The sequence below is a fragment of the Gorilla gorilla genome, chromosome 23 (genome assembly GCF_029281585.2).
Source record: "Gorilla gorilla gorilla isolate KB3781 chromosome 23, NHGRI_mGorGor1-v2.1_pri, whole genome shotgun sequence".
Lineage (NCBI taxonomy): Eukaryota > Metazoa > Chordata > Mammalia > Primates > Hominidae > Gorilla > Gorilla gorilla.
The window spans coordinates 36,055,056-36,082,011 of NC_086018.1; the positions used below are offsets into that span (position 1 = coordinate 36,055,056).

At 54.4% G+C, this 26,956-nt stretch overlaps 1 protein-coding gene across 4 annotated transcripts; it reads left to right on the top strand.

The window, feature by feature from the left end:
- Positions 1 to 8,160: 8,160 nt before the first annotated feature.
- On the top strand, positions 8,161 to 26,642 carry PICK1 (protein interacting with PRKCA 1). 4 transcript variants are annotated; one of them, XM_031005468.3, is made up of 13 exons: positions 8,161 to 8,488; positions 8,656 to 8,753; positions 10,140 to 10,251; positions 15,945 to 16,073; positions 18,651 to 18,717; positions 19,980 to 20,069; positions 21,782 to 21,835; positions 22,626 to 22,688; positions 23,420 to 23,553; positions 23,943 to 24,035; positions 24,716 to 24,766; positions 25,246 to 25,390; positions 25,808 to 26,642. In XM_031005468.3, the coding sequence occupies exons 2-13, from the start codon at positions 8,713 to 8,715 to the stop codon at positions 26,071 to 26,073; spliced, it is 1,245 nt and encodes a 414-aa protein (XP_030861328.3). In that variant the 5' UTR covers positions 8,161 to 8,488; positions 8,656 to 8,712; the 3' UTR covers positions 26,074 to 26,642. The 4 variants fall into 4 exon arrangements, with proteins under 4 accessions (XP_030861328.3, XP_030861329.1, XP_030861331.1 ...); XM_031005469.3 differs by having other exon boundaries at positions 8,231 to 8,337; XM_031005471.3 differs by having other exon boundaries at positions 8,309 to 8,390.
- Positions 26,643 to 26,956: the final 314 nt, after the last annotated feature.

The window sequence follows — 26,956 nt, forward strand, 5'->3', positions numbered from 1 at the left end:
TTGGCCTCCTAAAGTGCTGGGATTACAGGGGTGAGCCACCATGCCTGGTCAGTTCTGTATCTTAATTGTGATGGTGGCTACTTGAATCTACTCATGATGAAATTGCATATAACCACACACACACACACACACAGAGGCATTTGTACACACATACACATGCACACACAGGCATACACACACGTGTGCACACACACCTACCCGAATGCATGCAGAACTAGCGAACTCTGAATAAGGTTCTGTGGTCAAGTACTCTAGCTATATAAGACATTACCTTTGGGGGAAATTGGGAAAAGGGTACCTGGGACCCTTCTGTACTATTTTTGCAACTTCGTGTGAGTCTAAAATTATTTGAAAATAAAAACATCGACAAAAAATGCTATTGGAAGACATTAAAGAAGATCCTCAATATTTGCTTCACCATAAGGAAAGCTGAGATGGAGGAAGGGGTGCAGCATGGGCAGGGTTGTGGCTGAAAATGGAGCAGCGGTGAGGGATCACTGGGCAACTTGGTGTTAGGTACAAAAAGCGTCATTACCCTCTTCTCTCTAATTTTGTACTTTAAAAAATTCCCTTAATAAGAAATAAAAGATGTAAGTGAATGCAAAGAGACAGCTATTAAGTTGCATAGAGAGATTCAGTATAAAGATGTTCATTCTCCCCAAATTAATGTCAGTTCAACTCAGTCCTGATCAAAACCCGACAGGCTTTCTGATGGAGCTAATCAAGCTGATTCCAAAAATCAGTGAGAAAGAGCAAAGCAGTAAGAATAGCTGAGACACTCCTACAGAACGAGGCGGGACACCTGCCCTACCCACTATCAAGGCCAGGCGTACAGCTACGGTCTTTAGGCCAGTCTGGGATTTATCAGTGCAGAGGCGGCCACCGAGACCCATGGGACAAAGAACCCGGCACAGACCAACGCACACAGGGCTATTGAAGGTGGGGGCGTGGCAGGCGAGGAGAAAGGAAGGACCAGGCGCATTCACATCAGTTTCACCTGCTGTCTGTCCTCATCCCTCTCCTCTAGGCTGGCCTTGCTCTTCGCGTCCCAAGACCCCATTCCACACTGAGGTCACTGAGGCTCAGAGGGGGCCAGTGACACCCAAGGTCTTCTGGCTCTGGTCCCGGGCTCTTTCCAAAGTGTGGTCCCACCAGCCTTCCCCGCCTGTGTCTGAATCATGGGCCTCCAACCCACTAAGGTCCCAAAGATTCAGAACCTCTGAGGGAGGGGTGGGGATGGGGTGTTGCGGCATCTACAAGAGAAATAGCTTCCCACTTGAGTTTGAGAACCCTGACCAAGGGAGAGGGAGGAGAGAGAGAGGGCGAGCGCAATGAGCCAGCCACTGTGCTGCCAGGGTGGGGAACAATCAGGCTCTGTCCCTCTCCTCCCCATCCCCCTGGGCTCCCACCAGCTTTCATCACTGACCTAACCCGGGGGCAGGGCACATGGGGGGTGGGGGTGGAGGGGAGGGCAGAGGTCAGCCCATTACACGCCCAGCCGAGCCAGGAATAGAACCACTTTGGGGGTGGCTGGGGGGACTTGGGGCCCCACGGAAGCCCACCTCCCACCTTTGGCTGGAGGCAGCTGACTGGAGGAGGCAGTGGAGAAGAGAGGAGATAGCTGCCCTGTACCCCAAGGGTGGTGAGAGCCAGGGATCCATCAAAGCTAAGAACAGGCTTCCAGAAGGATGCGGATGCCCCTGAGCCACACTAACCCCCTCCCTCGCCTCCACTGCTGCCACCCTAGTGGGAGACACTTTCCTGTCCCAAGAGGAAGGTGACCCTCGTGACCCGCTGTCCTCAGGGCTGGCCCACCCCACCAGGCCTCCCTTCTGCTGCCCCAACCCAGCTTCCCAGTGGTTCGGCCCCTGGGCCCTGTCCCCACCTTGCTTCAGACTCAGGGGGTGGTATTCCCGTCCCCACCAATGGGCCCCCCTGTCTCCCTCAGCCTGTCTATGGTAGCCAGGGGCCTCCAGGCAAACACAAATCTGACTGCCCTTTCCCTTCCTGGCTAGAGTCTCCTGTGGCTCCTCAGTGCCAGGCAGATCAAGTCTGGGGTTCTGATGCCAGCACTTGAGGCCTCTACTATCTCTGGCCACTGCCTGGTATCTGGCCTCCTACTTTTGATGACACAGTTATTCATTCATTTAACAGACAGGTGTTGAGTGTCACCCCATGCTAGCCAGTGTGCTAGGTGCTGGGGACAGAGGTGTGACCTGGATGGGCCAGGTTTCTGCCCACAGGGACCTGGCTGTCTGTAGAAAACAGACCAGAGACTGGTTAGCAAGCAAGCGCAGGCCCCATCACCAGCCACTCTGCAGGCATCTGTGACAAGAGGGGGATAAGAACGCAGGACTGGCCCCTGCTGGCTGCACCACTCTTCTCAGGCCGCTTGAGGGTGACAGTGCACACCTGCCGCAGAAACGCCCTGCCGCTTCCTCCTGGGCGTCCCTGAGCACTTCCTCAGAGAGACCCTCTCAGAGCGGCACATCTAAAGAACCCCCTGGGCCAGGCATAGTGGCTCATGCCTGTAATCCCAGCACTTTGGGAGGTCGAGGTGGGCGGATCATCTGAGGTCAGGAGTTCTAGACCAGCCTGACCAACATGGTGAAACCCCATCTCTACAAAAAACACAAAAATTAGCCAGGTGTGGTGGCGCTTGCCTGTAATCCCAGCTACTTGGGAGGCTGAGGCAGGAGAATCACTTGAACTCAGGAGGCGGAGGCTGCAGTGAGCCAAGATCGCGCCACTGCACCCATCACCTTTCCCACCCCTCCATTTTACAAAATCTCTGGTGTCTGCCACCAGCTGGAAGCAGTCAATTCTTTGCTTACCAGTTGATTGCCTGCTCCTCCCACTCACGAGGGCTCTGTCAAGGCAGGGCCTTGCTGGTCTCGTTCCCTGGTGTGTGGCCTGGACGTAGTAGGTGCTCAAGAAATATGTACTGAATGAATGAGTGCGTGAATGAGTGAGCGTGTGGGATCACCGCACTGCCGTGAGGCTCATGTGAGGAAGGGAATGGAAGCTGCTCGGTTCTGGGCCTATGCACAGAAGGCACCCAGCCTTAGCTGCCAGGGTCACTGTCGTCTGCTTGACCTGAAAGCCCACACTCTAAATGTCTATGTTGACGACGAACTGAGCTGAATTCCAGCAACCCACTCTGGCTTCTGGACCTTTAAGTAAGGAGGATTGCAGGCCTGGGCTGGGGGACAGCGGTGGCTGCAGAGCGGACAGCCAGGCACAACGCGGGCATGCACAAGACCAGCTCACCCGTCCACAAAGTATACAGACCCCTGAGCTCCACGGCAGCCCTGAGTCAGCAGGTGGCGACAGTGGCAGGTGCGGAAAGCTGGGAGCTCTGTGGCTGGCCGCGTGCTCCAGGAGCTGTCTTTCCTAATGGCCACCGGGTGGCAGCACTTCCCCAGGAATGTGGGCAGCAGAGCCAGCCCTTGTGGATTGAATCTCAGACGGAGCCACAGGGATGGAAGCTTGGAGGGGACCCAGACCCAGGGTCACACAACTTTCAGTGGCAGGGCCAGGTCAGGACAGAGGTCACTTGCCTTGGCGCCTGGACGGACTCAGGAGTAGCCTCAGGGGAGGAGGAGATGCGAGCTGAAGAGGGAGGGTGTGAGCCGCAGCCCTAGCTCAGCCTCCTGGGAGTAGGTGGGTGTCCTCACCCTGATTTCAACCCCTAGAATCCTACCCATCCTGAAGAAGGGGCTCTACCCAGCCCTCCCCTCTGAGGCCCTTGCCAGTCGCTGCCCCCAGCTGTCTCCCTCGCCAGACTGTGATTCCCAGGGGCCTGGGACTGTGCCTTGTCCCCTCCACCACCCGCCACGGGAAGCCTTTGCACCTTTCCCTCTTTCCCTTTGCCTGCCTCAGCCTGGGCACCACCAGCACCTCCTCCAGGAAGCCTTCGCTGGCCTTTGGTTGGGCAGGAGCCCCTCCTCCGGGCCCACGCAACATCCTGGATTATCTGGGATGGTGAGGCCCTGGGGACACGGATTGCTGGTGCCTCGCACAGGCCCACCTCAGTGTGCACAGACACTGCATGTTCTCACCTCTGGCACAGTGGTCCTCAAACCGCAGCAGGCATTGGCATCACCCGCAGAGCGTTGCGAAAATGCAGTCCCCAAGATCTCCCCTTCCCCAGAGATTCCAATCCAACAGGTCTAAGCTGAAGCCCAGGGATCTGCATTTAAGACACTTCCCAGCCAAGTCTGAAGCAGAGGCCTGAGCATCTTAGGGTTCGTGAAATGCACCATCGGCCCCGACCTCTGCAGGGGTTCAGCAAAATAACTATAAACAGAAGAACCATAAAAACCTCTGACATCTGTGCTCTGTGAATCACTCGCAAAACACTTTCACACCTGGTTCTCCTTTTTTGTCTTCCCCTTTTAATTAATTAATTTATTTATTTATCTATTTTTTTGAGACGGAGTCTCACTCTGTTGCCCAGGCTGGAGTGCAGTGGTGCAATCTCGGCTCACTCCAACCTCTGCCTCCCACATTCAAGCAATTTTCATGCCTCAGCCTCCCAAGTAGCTTGGACTATAGGCGTGTGCCACCACGCCCAGCTAATTTTTTGTATTTTTAGTAGAGACGGGGTTTCACCATGTTGGCCAGGTTGGTCTTGAACTCCTGACCTCAGGTTATCCACCTGCCTCGGCCTCCCAAAGTGCTGGGATTACAGGCGAGAGCCACTGCGCCCAGCCTGTCTTCCTCTTTTTAACCACTGTCTTGGGAGGATCATCATCCTCACTCCACAGACACCAATGCTCAGAGACAAAGGGTGACATGTCCAAGGTCCTCCAGCTAAAAGAGTGGAGCTGGGATTTGAGCTGGAGCCACCCTGGGCTAGGGGAGCTCCAATCTCTGTTACAGCTATTGGGTTTGAAGGATGCTGTTTTTCCAAAACCAAAATTCAGGACCTAGACACGGCCTGGTGATTCCAGCCCTGTGGAGGAAACTCAGGCCACTGCCACTGTCCCTGTTGAGGCCCTCCTCATCTCTTCCCTGAGACACCCAACCCTCTTGACCCCCTCTGCTCATCCAAGTCCTCTCCTCCTGGATGCAGAGAAAGTTTCATCTCATACTAAAGCCGCAGCGATTTCTGCAAGCACCAGATTTGCAGCCAGGTATTGCGCTGGACATCGTGGCCAATTCAGAGAAGGGCAAAACAGAGCACCTGCCCCCAAACCAGGGGCTTCCTGTCCAGCTGGAAAGACAAGAAGTGCTTACTTGGGTGATAGAATAAGGTACTTGAACTTTCTTTTCCCTCAAATAGATTCCTGGTCCCAACCAGACCCCCTCAATTGACTGGGACATGTTCCTCTGCTGTGTGGGCTGATTCCGGTGACCTCCTCTGCTAAAAAAGCTAAGCAGGTTGTGACATTTTCACACTAACAGTATTACAAAGCAATCTGATTTCCTTTTTCTTGTCTGTCACAATGACACCTGTTGATGGATTCTAAGTATACTATGGAAAATGGGGGTGCCAGAGATTAGAAAGTAAGTTGAGAAAGAGGCTGGGTGCGGTGGCTCACAACTGTAATCCTAGCACTTTGGGAGGCTGAGGTGGGTGGATCATCTGAGGTCAGGAGTTCGAGACCAGCTTGATCAACATGGTGAAACCCCGTCTCTACTAAAAATACAAAAAATTAGCCGGGCATGGTGGCGGGCGCCTGTAATCCCAGCTACTCAGGAGGCTGGGGCAGGAGAATCGCTTGAACCCGGGAGGCAGAGGTTGCAGTGAGCTGAGATCGCGCCACTTAACTCCAGCCTGGGCGACAAGAGGGAGACTCCATCTCAAAGAAAAAAAAAAAGAAAAGAAAAGAAAAGAAAAAAGTTGCAAAAATTAGCCAGGCGTAGCTATGAGCTGTAAGCCCCAAATTTAAAGGGGATAAAAACCTTGCCAGACAAAATACAAGCATGTAATAAATTAATCACCGCAGAATTGGCTCAGGAAAACCATGAAGAGATTTCACAAGGCAAATACACAGCAAATTGCTGAACAAATGATTCAAATAGCAACTGCTCAGGAGCTCAGCTCAGAAAAGGGAGCAAGATATATGAGCTGAGATTGTCTTCTAAGGCTGCCGGGAAGAGGTGAATTAGAGCGGAGCCTGCAGGCAAGGGATGAACAAGGCAGAAAACAGGGGCATCTTCCCCAACCTGAGAAGAAGGGCCAGAATGGGTAGGGGGTTTTGAGGTCAGAGTGACAGCTGTGCCATGCAGATTGTTTACAAAGCACTCACACCTGTTTCTCCTTTTAATCTTTTGTTTTTGAGATGGAGTCTGGCTCTGTCACCCAGGCTGGCATGCAATGGCGCGATCTCGGTTCACTGCAATCTCCGCCACCCAGGTCCAAGCGATTCTCCTGCCTCAGTCTCCTGAGTAGCTGGGATTACAGGTGCATACCACCATGACTGGCTAATTTTTGCATTTTTAGTAGAGACGGGGTTTCACCATGTTGGCCAGGCTGGTCCAGATATATGATCTAGATCTTATACCAACTCCTGATCTCATGATCCACACTCCTCAGCCTCCCAAAGTGCTGGGATTACAGGTGTGAGCCACCGCGCCCAGCCTCTCCTTTTAATCTTGACTTTCACAAATACCTGGTGGCAGGTTCCGTTTCCCCATTCTACACGTACCTGAGGCTCAGAGTGAGACAGCGACTCACCCAAGATCTCCCAGCTACAAAATGGCAGAGCCTGGGCCTGAGCTAGCATGGTCATGGGCTGGAAGAGCCACAATCCATGTTAAGGCACCTGGGTTTGGAGACTGCTGCCTTTTTTTTTTTGAAACGGAGTCTCTCTCTGTCGCCCAGGCTGGAGTGCTATGGCCTGATCTCGGCTCACTACAACCTCCCTCTCCCATTTTCAAGCGATTCTCCTGCCTCAGGCTCCCAAATAGCTGGAATTACAGGTGTGTGCCACCGCACCTGGCCTTAGACTGCTGCTTTTTGAAACCAAAATTCTGGCCTGGAAACAGAGCTTGGTTTTCCCAGCCCTAGCCCTGCCGCTATGATACCAGAGGAAGAGGCTTCCCAGGACCTCCGTTTCCTTGCCTGCACAATGTGGCTGGCAAGACTTGATCTTCTCTCACAGGGTGGTGGTGAGCTTTCAAATCCTGTGAAAGTGATCTGACAGGAGAGCAGTGGACACGTGGGAAGGCTGTTGTTGTCACGGCATTCTGCACATCTGTCCGGACTCAATTAGCCACCTAAGGAGAGAGTAGGGTGGGGCTTCCACCGGCCGTGGGATATGTGGATAACCATCCTTCTGTATCTTTCTTCCATGGCTCCTGGGGCAGCTGGGGAAGCAAGCTGGATAGGCCTGGCCCCATGCTGCCGGATGAGGTGGATGCCTGGCTGTGGCTCTGGGAGAGCCAACCTCCCCCAGGGAACCCACTTTACACAATAGCAGTGGCAGCAGAGGCTGGCGAGGAGACAAGATTCGGACTCTGGGGAGCACTGATAGCATTTCCCGAGCCTCAGGTACATGCGGACCGTGACCCTCCCTGGGACCCCAGGGGGGCTGCTCCTCAGGACTAAGGAAGGAGGAGGGGGTGTGAGAAACCTTTCACCATATACCATAGAAAGCATTTACCTCAATGGCCTTGGTTTACATATGGGGAAACTGAGGCACATAAAGGGAAGGGAGCATGTCCAGTCTGTCCTTAATAGCAAGACCCACTGAATACACCTCTCCTGGCTCTGTTTAGTGTTTGGACGTTCAAAGATCCCTAGACTAGGCGGCGGGAGTTTCAGGGCCACGATCCAGATCTTACACCAACTGTGTGTGGCCCCGCACAAAATCACTCCCCGCTCTTTGGCACTTAAGTTGGCAAAACTGGGATGGGCTGGGACCTCAAAGGGCCATTCTAGTAGGGGAGTTACAGGCCCAGGTGGTGAAGGGGTGAAAGGGCATGATGTCTTGGGGTTTATAGTCCACTGAGCCTCGCCGGAGGTAACCCCAGCTCAGGGATGCTTTCGTTGCCATGGCAACCGCCGGGCCGGCGCGGGCCGCTGAGTGCAGCTGAGGAAGCTGGGACAAACCCTGCCCTTCCCAAGATGGCGGCGGCGGCAGGGCAAAGGGCGGGGTTAGACGCTGTCAGCCTGTCCAGACCGTTCCTCTGTTTTCGCTTGTTCCTACTAACGGCGAGCTTCCGCCAATGCTTGTTCTCGTTCTTGGTTCCGAGCGTCCCGGGAGCCGGGAAGGGAAGGATTGTCTGCAGGGATTGGAGCAAATATCCAGTGGGGGGAAAGGCGGGACTTCCGCGTCTTGCCGGAAGTGACGTGACAATCGCGGCCACCGCCAGGTGGAACGGCAGGTGGGTTCAGGTACCAGCCTGGCCGGGACCCGGCTGTGGGACCAACGCTTCCGGTGAGCGACAGAGGCAGCTCCCCAGGGCCTGGAGACCCGTGGGGCGGGCTCTGGGATCTGAGCCCATCGCCCTGGCCTGGAGCCCCTCTTTGTACCTAGTAAGAATCACCTACCCAGCCCCCCACCCGGAGACTGTCCCATCCCACTCCAGAGGGGAAGAGGAGGTCACTGCTGTCCCGTATGAGGGTGGTGGAGGGAGGGGTGGCGTTGGCATTTAGGCACTTGGGTTCCCTAAATCCTATGCTCCTTTCTCTCCCGGATCCAGTTCCCCATTCCCCTACCGAGCTGGGCAGTTAGCCAGCCCACTCCAACTCTCGGAACCATGTTTGCAGACTTGGATTATGACATCGAAGAGGATAAACTGTGAGTATTTTATTCCCCCAAGTTCCAGCAGTATAGGAGCCCCAAGTTCCTCATTTCCCTGGACTTCCCAGTCCCACAAACCCTTGCTTCTCAGCGGTGGATCAGTTGTTGTACTGAAGCAGCAATGGACCCTGCACTCTCAGGAGCTCACTATTTGTAGGGGGTTGTGGACAGTTAAAGGGATAATCACAGCTCAGTGCCATAAGGGCACTATTAGCATGACTTGGTGACAAGAAGAGCAAAGCAGATGGAGCAGTGCTTCTGCTGGGGTGGTCAAGGAAAGCTTCATGGAGGACGTAGCAATTGAACCAGGTTTTGAAGGTTGAATAGGAATATTGTAGACACCCTTCCTTCCCAACATAGGTTGTTAGTAGGACAGATTTTCCCATTAGAATATATCCTCTTTCAGATCAAGGAGTGGGTGCAATGCCTTTCTCTATGCTCAGCACTTAGTAAGGGACTTGACGTCAGTAGGTTGTTAGTGAATGTTTTTTGAATGAATAAGTGAATCAGCATGAGTACTTATCATAAAACACCAATCAATGCTAATTTATAGTGGAAACCGAGAGGTAATTGAGCAGTTGAGAGGTGGGAGGTGGACAGTTTAATAGAGGAAGACTCCCTGGAGTAGGTGGCCATCATACTCCATAGATGCCTGATAAGGTGACAAGGACAGAACCTGGCTCAAATCTCAGAGATCGAATAAATGAAAGGGAACGGGGACCTATTTTTATGGAGTGCCTGCTGTGGACTGGGTTGCTGTTAGTGCCCTCCATGCATGGTTAGAAGAACTCTGATAAGGGTGCTCTTCCACATTTTATGGATGAGGAAATTGAGATGCACAGAGGGTGACTTACCCAAGTCCCATAGCTGGCCAGGCACGGTGGCTCACGCCTGTAATCCCAGCACTTTGGGAGGCTGAGGCAGGCGGATCAACTGAGGTCAGGAGTTCAAGACCAGACTGGCCAACATGGTGAAACCCCGTCTCTACTAAAAATACAAAAAAATCAGCCAGGCGTGGTGGCAGGCACCTGTAGTCCCAGCTACTTAGGAGACTGAGGCAGGAGAATCACTTGAACCTGGGAGGCGGAGGTTGCAGCGAGCCGAGATTGCGCCATTGCACTCCAGCCTGGGCAACAAGAGTAAGATTCCATCTCAAAAAAAAACCAAGTTCCACAGCTGATAAATGGCAGAGCTGGGGTTTGATCCCACATCTGCTTAACTCCAAGAGCTGTGCATGTTCCAGCACAAAATGTTGTTGTTTTGTCCAAGGGAGGGAGAGAAAAAGCTGGGCAGCCAGTGGAGCCCCTCAGGAGTTTTAGAGGGCCCATCCCCTCCAGTCATCCTTCCGCCAGGAGAGTCAGCCTAGCTTGCTTTTCTTTCTAGCGGAATCCCGACTGTGCCTGGGAAGGTGACCCTGCAGAAGGATGCTCAGAACCTGATCGGAATCAGCATTGGAGGAGGGGCCCAGTACTGTCCCTGCCTCTATATCGTCCAGGTATTGGGCGCTTTGGAGGGGGGCACAAGGTACATCCCTACTTGGGCATGACAAAGGCAGGTTCATTTCTCCACACTGCATAGCTGACTCCTTCTCATTCTTGAGGTCTGACCCTCTCAGAGGGGCTTTCTGACCACCTGCGCTGCGTTGCTCTGCCCTGTCTTCTCCCCTGTGTCACTCTGTTTTTTTCCTTCTCGGCACTTATTACTTGTTATTTGCCCTCTGTCTAGTAGAGTAGACTCTTTGCACTGAGGGCAGTGTCCTGGTTTGCTTTTTCACTGCAGTAAGCACCAGGTACAGTGCCTGGCACATAGTGGACATGCAATAGAAATTGACTATTGAATCAACAAAACCATCAGCCTTGCGTACTAGCCAAAATGAAGTGTCATAGGAACACGATGAAATAATGGCCTGAGTTCAAATGCAAGCTTCTTTCCTACTTACTAGCAAGTTACTTAACCTCTTTGGGCCTCAGTTTCATCACCTAGAAAGCGAGGATTTAAAACATGTAGACATGTTTTAACATGTCTGGGTTCTTGTGAGAAGTCAACAAAACGACCTAACACACTAGAAGTTAAGAAACGTGCATTGGCCAGGCATAGTGGCTCACACCTGTAATCCCAGCACTTTGGGAGGCCGAGGTGGGTGGATCACGAGGTCAGGAGTTCGAGACCAGCCTGGCCAACATGGTGAAACCCCGTCTCTACTAAAATACAAAAATTAGCTGGGCGTGGTGGTGCACGCCTGTACTTCCAGCTACTTGGGAGGCTGAAGTAGGAGAATCGCTTGAACCTGGAAAGTAGAGGTTACAGTGAGCTGAGATCACGCCACTGCATTCCGTGCATTCCAGCCTGGGTGACCGAGTGAGACCCTGTTTCAAAAAACAGAAAGAACCTTGCATTAAGCAGTAGCTGCTGCTATATTCCAGGTAGCTGTACATTTTCCCAGATGCTCTGCCAGTGGTGAGGAACACTCTTGTGTCTCTTGTAGAGGAAGCTGCACTGGTGATATTCTGTCCACTGTAACTCAGGAGTGGTGACAGGCCTGCGGTGGGGCCTCCTTCACTGTGTGGCTCGTCCAAGTCAGTGACCTTGCTGTAGCCTTGGGAAGACCTGTTCTAACCCTCTCACTGGTGGCAGATGGGAAACTGGCCTCTGTGAGGATCTTGCTCAGGAGTCGCTTGTAGGCCTCGAAGACAGATTCCCAGGATCGACCTGGTCTTGCTTCTGCTCACAGTGCTGCCTCCTTCATGAGCCATTCGGCCTCCTGTGACCCAGGAGGCATTAGCAAGGCCTCCCCCAGGCCTGGCCTCCTGGCCGTGTGTCTGCTCAGCCTCTCGCCACATCCCTCTACCTACCTCAGGTGCAAGTTTGCTTAGAATGAACAGACATTATAAAATAGTATAATTGATTTTTTTTTTTTTTTTTTGAGACAGAGTCTCACTGTGTTGCCCAGGCTGGAGTGCAGTGGCGTGATCTCAGCTCACTGCAACCTCTGCCTCCTGGATTCAAACGATTCTCATGCCTCAGCCTCCCGAGTAGCTGGTATTACAGGTGTGCGCCATCATGCCCAGCTAATTTTCATATTTGTAGGAGAGAGAGGGTTTCGCTATGTTGGCCGGGCTGGTCTCGAACTCCTGGCCTCAAGCGATCCGCCCACCTCAGCCTCCCAAAGTGCTAGGATTACAGGCATGAACCACCAGCCAATAAAATAATAGAACTGGCCGGGTGTGGTGGCTCACACCTGTAATCCCAGCACTTTGGGAGGCTGAGGTGGGCGGATCACCTGAGGTGAAAACTTCCAGACAAGCTTGGCCAACATGGTGAAACCCTGTCTCTACTAAGATACAAAAATTAGCCAGGCATGATGGCGGGTGCCTGTAATCCCAGCTACTTGGGAGGCTGAGACAGGAGAATCGCTTGAACCCGGGAGATGGTGGTTGCAGTAAGCCGAGATCGTGCCATTGCACTCCAGCCTGGGCGGCTGAGTGAGACTCCGTCTCAAAAATAATAATAATAATCATCATCATCATCATAGAACTGATTTTTTTAAATTCAGTTTTGTTTTTATCAAAGTGCCATATGACTTGCCTCTACCAAGTCAAGAGCATTAAAAGCCCTGTATCAAATAATAGCAATCCACTGCCCTTCCCCTGGGCACCTCACCCGGCTTTCTCTGTCTCTTCATGCATGGGCTTCCATTTTTCTCAATAGTCTCACTCTGTCGCCCAGGCTGGAGTGCAGGGGTGCAAGCATGGGTCACTGCAGCCTTGATTTCCCCAGACTCAGATGATTCTCCCACTTCAGCCTCCAAGTAGCTGGGATTACAGGCACGTGCCACCAAACCTGGCTAATTTTTGTGTATTTTTTGTAGAGACAGTGTTTTGCCATGTTGCCCAGGCTTGTCCCAAACTCTTGGGTTCAAGTGATCCGCCCGCCTCAGCCTCCCAAAGTGCTGGGATTACAGGCGTGAGCCACCGTGCTCAGCCTATCCTGTTGTTTCTTGATCTATCACCTGTAAATATCTATTGACTTTGCCTCTTCTGGTAGATGAGAATTTAGTTCTTCCCATGACCAGTCTGTTTCCTCTCATCCCACCTTTCCAACATAGTTATTTTTCTATTTTTGGCTAAATTAATATTAGTACAACAGAGATTTTGTTCAGGAAATCTTTTCCAGATGCCTCCTAGGCTCTGTTGTAGGCACTAGGGATAAAAAAATGAAGAAAACAAAGATCCTACTCTTGCGGAGCTCTCATGCTAGTCAAAACAACTCTACGTTTAACTTTCTGAGGAATCTATGTTTCTTTTCTTAATTCAGCCTGTTCTTGTGTTTTGAGAGGGTGGGGGTAATTTCCTGTTTTGTTTTTTTCATTTGCACTCTCCTTGTTTTCTCAGTATGTTTTCCACAATTTCCCATCTTTTTTTTTTTTTTTTTTTTTGAAATTAAGTCTTGCTCTGTTGCCAGGCTGGAGTGCAATGGCGTGATCTTGGCTCACTGCAACCTCCAGCCCCCGGGTTCAAGTGATTCCCCTGCCTCAGCCTCCGAAGTAGCTGGGATTACAGGCACGTGCCACCATGCCTGGCTAATTCTTGTATTTTTAGTAGAGACGGGGTTTCACCATGTTGGTCAGGCTGGTCTCGAACTCCTGACTTCAAGTGATCCACCTGCCTCGACCTCCCAAAGTGCTGGGATTACAGGCGTGAGCCACCATGCCTGGCCCCATTTTCTTCAGTCTGTTTTCCGCCCTGTAGTCTCTCCCCCTTGTGCCCTCCCCCTGCCCCTGCCCCTTCTCTTTGGATTCCCCCATCTTGGGGGTCCCTTTCCTGGTTTACTTCTTGATCTCCCGTGGAGAATATCCTTCTGTAGCTTTCTGAGAAAGGGCACGTGGGATGTCAATTTTTTGAGACCTCGGGTCTGTCTTTTTTGGTCATTGTGGTTCCCATATATTCCTTTCAGTTGACATTTTGGCTCATTCGATTCAAGAATGAACGTCAAGGTTGACAGTAATTCCTGTGTGGAAGTGTGATGGCCTTGTCACATTGTCCTTTGCTGTCACATGGCTATTGCCATTCTTATTTGTGATCCTGTATTTGTGATGTGTTTTATTTCTGATCTGTGAGAACTTTGAGGACTTTCTTTTTGTCCCTGGTGTTGGGAGGAGTCGTGATGGTAGCTGCAGGCACAGGCTTTTGTTTATTGTGCCAGATCCTCAGAGGGCGTCATCGGGAACACCATGTCCTTCTTGTCATGTATCTCGATGATGACATCGTGCTTTCTGTATTCTCTGTTCTGCTTTTTTCTATTTTTTTATTGTGGTAAAATTTACCATCTTTTTTTTTTTTTTGAGACAGGATCTTGCTCTGTCGCCCAGGCTGGAGTGCAGGGGTGCGATCACGGCTCACTGCAGCCTCAGCCTCCTGGGCTCAAGCGATCCTCCCACCTCAGACCCCCGAGTAGCTGGGACTACAGGCGCGCGCCACCATGCCTGGCTCATTTTTGTATTTTTTTTGTAGAGACAGAGTTTTGCCATATTGCCCAGGTGATCTTCCCACCTCGGTTTCCCAAAATGCTGGGATTACAGGTGCGCACCACCGTGCCCAGCCCTTGGTCTATTTTTGAATTAGGTTGTTTGGTTTTTGTTGTTGAGTTTTAAGAATTCTCTACAAAGCACAATTGGCTAAGAGGAAAAAAAGAAAAAAGAGTTTTAGGAATTCTGCATATATTCTGGATATTAATCCCTTATCAAAAATGTGATTTGCAAATATTTTCTCCCATTCTGTGGGTTGCCTTTCTTTTCTTCTCTTCTCTGTTCTTTTCTTCTCTTCTCTGTTCTTTTCTTTTCTTTTTTTTTTCGAGACAGTATCTCACTCTGTTGCCCAAGCTGGAGTACAGTGATGGGATCTCAGCTCACTGCAGCCTCTGTTTCCCAGGCTCAAGCGATCCTCCCACCTCAGCCTCCCAAGTAGCTGGGACTACAGGCGTACACCACCATGCCCAGCTAATTTTCGTATTTTTTGTAGAGACAAGGTTTTGCCACATTGCCCAGACTGGATGGTGTATTTTGATGCACCAGTTTTAAAATTTTTATGAAGTTCAATTTGTTTATTTTTTGTTACTTGGATCTTAGGTGTCACATCCAAGCAATTACTGTAAAATCCAATGTCGTGAAGGTTTTGGGCTAGGCGTTTTTCTGAGTTTTATAGTTTTAACTTTTACATTTAGGTCTTTGAACAATTTTGAGTTAATTATTATTATTATTATTATCTTCGAGACAGAGTCTCGTTCTGTTGCTCAGGCTGGAGAGCAGTGACATGATCCCGGCTTACTACAACCTCCGCTTCCCAGGTTCAAGCGATTCTCCTGCCTCAGCCTTCTGAGTAGCTGGGACTGCAGGCGCCTGCCACCATGCCCAGCTAATTTTTGTATTTTTAGTAGAGATGGGGTTTCGCCATGTTGGCCAGGTTAGTCTCGAATTCCTGACCTCAGGTGATCTGCCTGCCTTGGCCTCCCAGAGTGTTGGAATTACAGGTGTGAGCCACTGCGCCTGGCCTTGAGTTAATTTTTGTATGTGGTGTTAAGTAGTGTCAACTTCATTTTTCACATACCATTGTTGAAATGACTGTCCTTCCCCATTGAATGTTCTTGACACCCTTGTCAAAAATCATTTGACGCCGGGCACGGTGGCTCACACCTGTAATCCCAGCACTTTGGGAGGCCAAAGCAGGTGGATCACCTGAGGTCGGGAGTTTGAGACCAGCCTGACCAACATGGAGAAACCCTGTCTCTACTAAAGATACGAAATTAGCCAGGCGTGGTAGCGCATGCCTGTAACCCCAGCTACTCGGGAGGCTGAGGCAGGAGAATTGCTTGAACCTGGGAGGCGGAGGTTGCGGTGAGCGAGATGGCGCTATTGCACTCCAGCCTGGGCAACAAGAGCGAAACGCCGACTCAAAAAAAAAAAAATCATTTGACTATGTATTTGAGGCAGGAGAATTGCTGGAGCCCAGGAGTTCAGTGCCACAGTGAGCTGTGATCACGCCACTGCACTCCAGCTCGGGTGGTGAGACGCTTTCTCCAAAAACGAGAGCAGAGGGTAGAGTGGAAGACAGAGCCAGGCAGTGTCAGGTGTCTTCCCAGGTTCCATCTTAGCCCTCCCTTTCTTCCCCCACCACTCTCCTTATGCACCCACAGGTATTTGACAACACCCCAGCAGCCTTGGACGGCACAGTGGCAGCTGGCGATGAGATCACCGGTGTCAATGGCAGGTCAATCAAAGGGAAAACTAAGGTGGAGGTGGCGAAGATGATTCAGGAGGTGAAGGTAAGGGCTGCTGCAGAGCAGGTGTCCAGAGGCAGCAACACATGTTTCTGAGACCTCCAGGCTGCCAGAGGTCCCAGCAGGCCTGGAAGGGGGTATCAGCCCTCACCGCCTCCTTCGTTGGCATGTGCAGGGTCAGGGTCATACTCCAGCCTCCTTCGTCCATCCCTCATTCATTCAATAAATACTAATCGTGCTCCAGGACTTGTGCTGAACCTTGGCAAGAGAGTGGGCAGGAAGACCACAAGGTCACCATGAGCTCCCAGGGAACTGACAGACTCGGAACCACCCCTCAGGCAAGCCCATGTGTCCCCAGTCAGTGCTGGAGCTGAAGCTAAAAGTCCAAGGTGATCCTCCCTGGGTCAGCAGACACCCAATAATGTCAGCCGGGTCACGCTGGGCCTGCGAGGGCTAGGAGGGAAAGAAGAGCGCCCTTTCCCCATCCTGTAAGAACTTTCGGTCCCACGCAGCCTCCTGGGCTCATAGACACCCAGAGACCCCCCTCCCAGGCCAGCTGATCTTCTGCTCTGCAGACCAGAGTCACACACTGCCTGCCCCGCTGTCCCCCACCCCTGCTGCTCCAGGTCTGGAGTGGCAGGCGGCATCCCGGCCTCTCCCGAAGCGAGCATGCAGCCCCTTTGCCGTTTCCTAGCGAAGTGGCTGCTAGCGAGTCTCAGGAAACCAATACTGTGAAAGAACTGATGTGCAGGCAGTGCACAGCCATGGGGTGATTTGAAAGTCTCGGGGGCAAGGGTCCCCACTGTGAGTTCAGCTTGGCCAAGGGTGGCAGCTACCTCCCTCAGCCCCACTTCCGTCCTCCGGGTTCTGGCACTCCTGATAGTCCGCCTTCCTGCCTTAACCCAGGCCAGCCGCTGCTCCATCCTCTCTCCCCTTTATCCTCCTGTCCTGCTCCTGAGTAGTCCCTGCTTCTCTCCTTCCTTGCTGTAGGAAGAGTCCCATCCTGCACATTCTCCTATTCCAGCCCCTTTAGCCATAGGACAAATCAGGGCCTGGGGCTGGGGCTCAGAGCTCTGTTGTAAAAAAAGGAAGCAGCAAGGTTCATTGAGACCCCACAGCTGCCACTCCACGTGGTCTGGGTATCACTGCCTCAGGTATGACCTGTTAGGCAGAGGAGCTGATCATGGGAACAGGTGCAGGGGGTCTCGTTCTGGCCGAGTTGGGTTGTGTGTGCCCCATTTGGCAGCCCTTCCCCCCTCCGCATCTCCTCCCCATCTCCACTCGCCAGGTCCCTCCCTGTCCTCTCAGGCTTGGTCATACCAGCTCCTCAGGTTGCCCGTGAAGACAAGAGCTCTTTGTATTTGCACACGGCCATGACAGGGATGCAGCATTGGCCCAGCTCCCCTGTTTGGGTGCTGGGCAGGGATTACTCTCCCATCTTACAGGTGTCCACAGGCGGGGAGTGACCTGCTTGTGGTCACACAGCTGAACTGGAGCCCGGGCCCGACTCCCACTGCAGCCCGCTTGCCGTTGGCCTACAGCTGCTCCCTGTGGGGTGGCCCCTGAGCACGCCTGTGTTTCATTCTGCGGGAGCAGTTCACACCCCACCTCTGACTCTGATTGCATCTGCTCATTTTGGTTTCCCTTTGGGACTTGATTTTTAAATCCTGTTTTATATTTGGATGAATGTGGTCCCAAGTTCAAGGGCTTTTGGTTTGCAAGGATGAGAGTGAACACAGCGCCCTCCCGTGCTCAGGCAAGTCCTCTTGGGAGAAGCCTTTGTCTCCTGAGCAGTCGTTAGAAAGTGGTTTGTGTAATTCCCTGATTTGCATCAGCCTTGCGGGGCTGGGGCTGCCCCTGCCCCTACCCTTGGTGCCCCAGCACCAGGCACAGAGCAAGTGCTCAGATGTGCTGTTCGATGAGTAGAGGGATTCCTGGGGATGGGGTGTTTTGGGGTGGAGGAGGGAATAATCAATGTAGGGAAATGACACGGCAAAGGCTTGGAGTGTGGTTTGCGTGGGGAGGGAAGAAGGAGAGCCTGACCTGGCCTAAGCACAAGACATCAGAGACCGCCAGGCTGTGGGCCCTGTGCCGGCCCTGTCCCCACTGATTCCCCAGGGCTTGGATGTAGAGTAGGAAGGGAGGGGCCTGGGATCAGACAGGGTCACAAGGTGGGGCCATGTCACAGCGCTCAGGCTGGCCCTTACTGGGGCTTAGGATTCTTTTTTTTTTTTTTTTTTTTTTTGAGACAGAATCTCATTCTGTCATCCAGGCTGGAGTGCAATGGTGCGATCTCAGCTCACTGCAACCTCTGCCTCCCAGGTTCAAGTGATTCTTGTGCCTCAGCCTCCTGAGTAGCTGGGATTACAGGCACGCGCCACTACGCCCAGCTAATTTTTGTATTTTTAATAGAGATGGGGTTTTGCCATGTTGCCCAGGCTGGTCTCAAACTCCTGACCTCAAGTGATCTGCCTGCCTCAGCCTCCCAAATTGTTGGGATTACAGGTGTGAGCCACCGCACCCGGCCTTGGGCTCAGGATTCTCAGTCCAGAACAGTCTTGGCGGGGAAGGGGCTCAGGGTCTGGAGCCTCGCTCACTAGTCTGTGTGTGCTGCTCTTCCAGGGGGAGGTGACCATCCACTACAACAAGCTGCAGGCGGACCCCAAGCAGGGCATGTCCCTGGACATTGGTAAGCTGGTCAGAGCAGTTAAGGGTGTCCAGCAGCCTCCCTGGATGGGCCCTGGCCCAAAGGAGAAGTGCCACAGCCAGCCCTGCCCTCCCCTTTATGACAGGAGAATCCAGAGTTACATGGCTGTGAGCTCTGACCTCTGACCAAGCAAATCTGAAAGGCCTGGGAGGCCTCCCGGTGCTCTCCCTGCGTCTGTTCCTGTACTCTGTCCCTGGTTTCTCACTCCCCCACGTTTCACCCCTACCTCCCCGCTTCGGCCACCTCCTCTGGGAACTTGCTACCCTAGGGTTGTCCTTTGCAGGCCAGCGCCTCGGCTTCCATGGCCCGGGGCCTCACTCTTCATAAAGGGAGAGCAGCCTAACCCTGGCCTGGCACCTCATGCCCTCTAGCACAGCGCACTTCTCCCTGGCCTCTCCTGCCATCAGCTCCCAGGGGGACTCTGGATCTGAACTGGACCTCAGGCATTGGGCAGAGGGTCTGCACCCTGGGATAAGTTCCCTCCTGTTAGAGGGGCTGAGCCTCGGTTCTGTAGAAACTTTAAGACTCAAGAGCTGGACAGCAGCTTCGAGTCCTCTGGACCGGCCGCTTCACATTACGGATCAAAGCCTGAGACCCAGAGAGGGCGCTGCAGCCCCTGGTGAGCGCACACCTAGGTCTCAGCTCTGGAGCCCAGCAATCCTCTTCATACACCCTAGGGCCAGAGGCCAAGGGGCTAAGGGCAGGCTGGATCTGTCTGGGAGCTCCCTCCGAAACCCTCTGGTTCCAAGACAGGACTAAGTCCCCTTCCTAGGACTAAGCTGGTCAGATGCAGTAATTGAGTCTGGGGTCCGAACTTCATGGTCATTGATGGTGCCCATTACTTTCACATAACCAGCCCAGGGGCCCCTCTTCTCCCCCTCCCCTTTATGTGACACCCTAGGTCCTGATGTGACACAGAGGAGGGGAAGAGGCCTCCTTGGCTTCCATTAGCCTGTGCTGAGCCCGGGCAGCACTGGGCTCTCAGCGACCACCAGTTGATGTTGCGCAGCAGGCCCTGGGCAAAGCACTTCATGTTTAACTGCCCAGGCTGCCAGCACCTCTGTGAAGCAGAGGGAATAGGGCAGGGGCCTCGGACCTCCCCACTGGACATTCCCCACTTCACAGCCACCCCCAGCAGCCCTTCTGCCCCGTATGGGGTGCTCCCTGTGAATGGAGGTAAGGCTGGGGGCAGGGATGGCCTCTGGGCAGCCACAGACTCACCAGGTCCTTTGTCCCCTGCTCAGTGTTGAAGAAAGTCAAGCACCGGCTGGTGGAGAACATGAGTTCAGGGACCGCAGATGCTCTGGGCCTGAGCCGGGCCATCCTGTGCAATGGTGAGTCCCTTCCCACCCAGCTGGGGCCCCGGGGACTCAAGCCCAGGCTGAGAAGAGGGGGGGGCACCATGGCTGCCCACCAAGCTGCTGTGGGTCCCGCAGGTCTGACCCTGGCCTCTGCCCGTGGAACTGAGAAGTCACCATCTCTGCATCCCCAGAGGCCTCCTCCAGCTCCCGGAGGGTCCACAGCTGTCAGCTGGGCTGTCTTAGCCAGTGTCCCTCAGGTCACAGATGGGAAAATAGACTTAGTGTGGGGAGGTGCCTCTGCCCCTGCCCTCAGCCCCCTTACCCCTCACCCCAGCACTCTCGCTGTCCACCTCCTGCCTCCTTTGTCCAGGAGGTGGCGCTGCTGCCCTTGCCTCTGCAGGTCCTCCCTTCGTGGTGGCTGCGCAGGCGAGGGGGGAGGCGTGTACGTGCACATTTACACACGCATGCACACATGCGCACACACTTTCCCTCCCTGGGGTGGCCAGCGAAACACTCAGTCCCCCTCCTACCATCGCCAGTCCGAGTTTAAAAATAGCAGCAGCTCTGCAGTGTGCATGTGGGGTAGATATAAATACTTCTAGAAATTGTAGGCTCAGCTGGGCACACTGGGCTTTATTGGCTAAGGAAGTGGGGGTGGGGACTGAGCTTGTTCCAAATGGTGTACAAAAGTGGCGGCTGCTATTTTCAGCCTCCTGGTGCCTATAAATCCCTGTTACTGTAGTTACCAGCCATTGAGATGAAATTAGAACTGGTTGTTGTGTTTTTCCCCCCAAACCTTGCAATTTCCCTGGCCTTAAATAGGGTTTCTAAAATTGAAGCTGTCATGATGTCCCATGACCCAGCTAAAAACAACAACACGATGCTTACATGGCTCCTTTCCTGCCGGCTGGCCAGGTGCTAAGGCTCTGGGGATCCCAGGCCTGGAGGCCACCGGGTGGCCAAAGCCTCCCCAAGACCTCTGAATTGCTCCCTTCCTTCCCCGACAGCCTGTCGCACTGCCACCTTCCTGCCCAGAGAGGCCTGAACACAGCCTCCGCTCCTCCCCTCTTCTGCTAAAAAACCCTGACCCAGGTCAACACAGGAGGCTGGGGAGCAGAGAGCGCCTGACTGCCCACCTCTCCCCTGCAGCCCTCACCATCACACTGCTGCCCATCGCCCGGCCACTGGGCTGGCTTCTCTGCTGGGCTTTCAGCCTTGAGAGCAAGACTTGGCTCAAAGTGAGCCTGACATGGTGGCTGGCACAAAGTAGGTGCTCAAGAAACACTAAGCCAATGAGTGATCACCAAGGCCTCTTCCCAGTGTGAGCTCTCTCAGCCTTCCTGAATTTCCCCCTCCCTCCCCAAGTTGCGTTTTCCCTTCTGAGCCATCTGTGTGCTTGGGAGGCAGAGACCATGTCCTTCCTGCGCTAGAGGCCTGGCTGCTCCATCTCCATTCCTATGGCCCCTGCCAGCCTTCCTCCCCAGCTGCCAGCAGGCTTTGTGATAGAAGTGTGGGAGCTTTGCCCGCTAGGCACGGACCCTCCGCTGGCCATGAGGAGGGCCTAGTCATTTACAAAACACCTTTGAACCCAGCTGACCCGAGGTGCCAAATCCCCCTCCCTGGGACCCCTGATCTTTCCCATCCTGGTTCTCCTCTGGGGTTGCCTCTCCCCTCCCCAGCATGGCCCTGGGCCTCCTGTGGCTTGCTGAGCCCACTGACCTCCCCTCTTCTTTGAATCCCGACAGATGGGCTTGTCAAGAGGCTAGAGGAGCTGGAGCGGACCGCCGAACTGTACAAAGGTGGGTGGGGGGTGGCCTCGTCCTGGCACTAGCTCTACCCCAGGGAGCATGCTCTCAGCAGAGTGGCAACAGGGGTGCTGGCACTAGGGATGCCAGCCTACAAAATCCTAGGACCATGGGCATTAAGAGTTCTTAAGAATATATACTTCTTCTGAATTTAAAAATAACTCAGGGGCCTGGAGAAGTGGCTCACGCCTGTAATCCCAGCACTTTGGGAGGGTGAGGTGGGCGGATCACTTAAGGTCAGGAGTTTGAGACCAGCCCGGCCAACATGGTGAAACACCATCTCTACTGAAAATACAAAAATTAGCCAGGCATGATGGTGTGTGCCTATAATCAGTACTCGAGAGGCTGAGGCATGAGAATCGCTTGAACCAGGGAGGCAGAGGTTGCAGTGAGCCAAGATCACACCACCGCACTCTAGTCTGGGCAATAGAGCAAGACCCTATCTCAAAAAAAACAAAACCTGATACTCATAAAAATTCAGAGAATAGCACTTGTAAACATAGCGAGAGTCCCCCGGAATCCCACGCTGTCCCAGGGCTAAAGCCCACAGCAGGCTGTGTACCCCTGCATCTTACAAAATGCTGGCGCCCCTGTCTGATGGGGCTCCTCACGGGTTGGGTCGGACTGAGCTTTTACCCCTGGGCTGTGGTTGGGCGGTGGGGAAAGGCCATGTATCAGGGCCTAGCAGAGGCCTTGGGTGGCGTGGACAGTTGGAGGCCTTGCCCTGGGCCAGTGTGGTCCGCGCCATGTGTCCCCATTCCGCATCACTCGGTCTCTTCCACAGGGATGACGGAACACACCAAGAACCTCCTACGGGCCTTTTATGAGCTGTCGCAGACTCACCGGGGTAATGGCATCCCCCAAAGCTGTGGTGTGACCCTGGGCAATCCCTGGGGCCTCTCACTCCCATGCTGAGGTGGGTCAGACCCACAGCGCCTGACCTCAGGCTCCCTCTGGGCTGGGCCTGGTCCCAGGTGCTGGGATTTGCGATGGGCCTGCGGGGAGCATCTAGGTCAGCTGGTCTCCTAAGGGCCGCAACGATGAACAGGCCCCACCCTGTCTCCTCACACTGCCACTAGCAGTACACAAGGCCCTTGCTTATTTATATTTCTGACAACCTGTAACTCTGGGCAGGCCGACTGCAGCTGACCCCAGCTACTGCAGAAAATGAAGCCCAGACAAAGGAGAGGGCCACACTGCTCCCAAGTGGTGGAGCTGTTGTTCCAATCCAGGTGTCTAGACTTGACCAGTGTTCTGCCTCAGGCAGCGCCACCTCCACAAACCTTGACCCAGTCTTCTCTCACTGGTCCCTCTGGGGAATGAGGGCCAACTCCCTTGGTGTGTACACTCAGGACTTTAGGGGGCACAGACCAGCTCTTGGAGGTGTCAATCCAGTTTCCTCCAGGTGTAGACTCAGCTCCTTCAGGGGGTTTACACCAGCTCTCTTGGAGGTGTAGCCCCTGTGCAGACATTGGCTTCCAGCCTGCCAGGCCCCCTGCCCTGCTTCTCCCCAACAAACCCCTGGCTTCTCTTAGGGGGCCAAGTAGGGGCAGCCTTCAAGGCAAACTTGTCCTGCAGCCTTTGGGGACGTGTTCTCCGTGATCGGGGTGCGGGAGCCCCAGCCAGCTGCGAGCGAGGCTTTTGTGAAGTTCGCCGATGCCCACCGCAGCATCGAGAAGTTCGGCATTCGGCTTCTGAAAACCATCAAGCCAGTAGGTCCTGTTGAGCATGTGTGTGTCTGGCGTGTGAGGGTGGGGAGGGGAGAATGCGGCATGCAGAGAAGGTCGTATGCTGGAGTCCTGTGCCTGGGTACAGCCTCTGGCTCAGTCACCCACACAGTGGACTGTGGGTGAGTCACTGTGCCCCCTTGGGCCTTGCCATTGACCTCTGGGCTGGCTTCTGACCCTGGCTCGCCACTGAGTCACAGCTTGCCCTAGGCCTGGCACTAGTCTTCTCATCCTTGAGAGGGACAAGGCATCAGGGAGCACCATCTGGCTCTGATAGTCGAGTCCACTGACAAGGGTGACGCATCAGTGCCATTCATTGTCACCCTGGCACCCCCCCGCCGTGACAGCCTCAGCATCCACCCACCCTCTTCCAGATGCTGACGGATCTGAACACGTACCTCAACAAAGCCATCCCGGACACTCGCCTCACCATCAAGAAGTACCTGGACGTGAAGTTTGAGTACCTGGTGAGTAGTCCAGGTGCCCAGGCTGCTAGGGCGAGCGCCCACCCTGGAGATCTGCCCCACTTCAGTCAGCCATGCTGCGGCCAGCGAGGCCAGCCAGAGCCGACAGCATGTCTGCTCCAGGTGTGGGCCCAGAGGCCCAGGGAGGTGCAGCCAGAGCCCTGCTGCGCCTGCACGAAGAAGCATCTGAGAGCCTGGGGTGGGCACGGCTCTCGCTGTGTGCACTCTGACCTCTTGGGATTTGTTGCCTTTAAACAATGGGTTAGACTAGGTGAGTGAGCATAAAATGGGTGTCAGTGAACGTTCGTGAGTTTTACATTTAATTATTCTATAGTCAAAGGAATTGAGAGAAAACGCTCTATTAAGCAAGCCAAGGTTCCTTTGCTGCAGGACTTATCAGAGCCTTTGCTAGGCTGATGTGCAGTGTAAATTTTCAAGGGTCTTCCTAAGCTCCTTTAACGACAGACCACTTTTTCCCCAGAGCATCTCTTGGGCCTTGAGTTTGGTCAACTCGGCCGCCTAAGCCTCAGGCCCTGTCATCCCTCAGCACCTGCCGCTGCCCCCTCTGGGACTCCCTGAACACCTGCGCCAGCCTCTCCTGCTGCGTGTGGGTGATGGGGGTGGAGCTGGGGACCTGGGGTGGGGGTAGTAGCCACTCTGACAGCCTCCCCTGTCCCACACAGTCGTACTGCCTGAAGGTGAAGGAGATGGATGACGAGGAATACAGCTGCATTGTGAGTGTTGGAGGGGGTGGGGGGCTTGTACCTCCCCCCACCTGGTCTGCCAGGGATAGCAGGTGGCTCAGGCCAACCCGGGAGAGACCTGGGGGACTTGGCTGGACTCTCGTTCCTGGAGATTTAGGGCCATCTTCCCAGTCCCGCTGGGCCTCGGGGTGCTGGGCACCCGGCCGGGAACCACTCCCTCAGTCTGGGGGACTCTTGGAGGGAAATCGGATTTTCTTCACTCCTATGAGGCGCTTTTAAGTGTTTGATTTTTCTGCTGTCGGGATCCATTTCGTGGCCAGTGTTCATTGAATGTGGCAGAGGTTTGGGTTTGGTTTTTTCCTCTCTTCAAAGCTATCACTGAGTGCTTCTGAGAAACACTGAAGTCTCAGAAATGAGGTTTCAGGAATGAAGAACCGCCGTGGCTTTGAAAGCGCGGTGCGGTGCGAGGCCGTCCCTGAGCAGGCCCTCCTGTCCCACCCCCATCCCAGGCCCTAGGCGAGCCCCTTTACCGGGTGAGCACCGGCAACTATGAGTACCGCCTGATCCTGCGCTGCCGCCAGGAGGCGCGCGCCCGCTTCTCCCAGATGCGCAAGGATGTGCTGGAGAAGATGGAGCTGCTGGACCAGAAGCACGGTGAGCGCCGCCCTCCTCCCCGTCCGCTCTCCATTTCAGAGGTGGGAAAACTGAGGCCCAGAGGGGTAAGGTACTCTCAGGGCCAGGCCACGGCCCAGATGTGAAGCCCCTCCAGGAGCCCAGCCATCTGCCCAGAGCCTGGCCTGGGTGGAGCTGGCCTGTGCGCGTGGGCTCCGTGGGCTGCCATCCATGGTCCATTTACCCTGCAGCCTCCTGCGTTCCCTGAACTGGGAGCGGGGAGGCCCCGGGCTGGGCGGCCCCTGCCTCCGCCCCTTGCCAGGTCATGAGGGGTCAGGGAAGTGCCCGAGTGGGAAGCCCAGGGGAGGCGAGAGGTGGGCCGGGTGGGCTGGGAGAGTCTCCTCCCTGAGGCAGGCAGGCAGAGCCCACTGCAGCCTGTCCCCCGACCTCCCACCCCAGTCCAGGACATCGTGTTCCAGCTGCAGCGCCTCGTGTCCACCATGTCTAAGTACTACAACGACTGCTACGCAGTGCTGCGGGATGCCGACGTCTTCCCCATCGAGGTAGACCTGGCGCACACCACATTGGCCTATGGCCTCAACCAGGAGGAGTTCACAGATGGGGAGGAGGAGGAGGAGGAAGACACGGCAGCTGGGGAGCCCTCCAGGGATACACGAGGGGCTGCTGGGCCCTTGGACAAGGGTGGAAGCTGGTGTGACTCCTGAGTGCCCCGCGGGTGTGGTGCCGGGGGCAGGGTGCGTGGGAGGACGGAGCCTGGGAGCGGGGCGGGGCCGCCGCGCAAGGGGGCGATGCATAAAGGCCTGCTGGCTTGGGGCGCCTGCCTCCCTGCTCCTCTGTCCTCGCACAGCGAACCTGGGCTCCTGCCCAGGACAGGCACCAGGGTCATGGCCTGGGACCTGGACACTGGCCCCTCCACCCTCCCTCCCCTCCCGGCTCCCCGGCCAGAGGGAGAGCTTGGTCTCTGGACCTGCCTTAGGAAGGAGAGGGAGGGCAGGAAGGAAAAGAAAGGACTTGGAGGTGGCAGGAGTCCGGGCCCTGCTCCTTGTGGGCGCTCACACTGCCCCCGGAGCCTGCTGGGAGTGGGGCCGGCCGTGGACAGCTGAGGTTGGGGCCAATGCCTCCTGGGCACCCTTGCCTCGCCCCAGACCGGCCCGTCCGGTCCCCATCACACCTCGGCGGCCTTTATTTATTCTGTTCCCCCAGCTCGGCCACTTCTCTGAAGGAGGGCTGGGTTCTGGGCCTGTATCGAATAAACACAAACCTGGTTGGCGCAGTGGTCGCAGTGGCTTCAGACCCTCCTCGTCTGCCCCTCCCCTCCACCGTCTATTGACAGCGCCCTTGCTATGCGCCATTTATGCCTCACTGAAGTGTTGCAGGGCTAACACTGTGGTCCCCTCACAGCTGGTGATTTGAGGCTCAGAGAAAGATCTTGCCCAAGGCCACACCCTGTGTGGGGACACAGTGGGTTTTAACTCAGATCTGTCCTGAAGGCCTGACTTTGCCACCTGCCTCCAAAGCTTTCTGCTTTGTGGAACCTTTTGTATCTCACCCCCGCCCCCAATCTGTGACCTTTCTGTGCTTCCGACA

Bases quoted from the DNA above. Each gene is read 5' to 3' on its own strand.
- PICK1 (XM_031005468.3), top strand. From the start codon at position 8,713: ATGTTTGCAGACTTGGATTATGACATCGAAGAGGATAAACT. The intron at 21,836-22,625 runs GTGGGTGGGGGG...TCTCTTCCACAG, and splicing joins GACCGCCGAACTGTACAAAG to GGATGACGGAACACACCAAG. The intron at 24,767-25,245 runs GTGAGTGTTGGA...CCCCCATCCCAG, and splicing joins ACGAGGAATACAGCTGCATT to GCCCTAGGCGAGCCCCTTTA.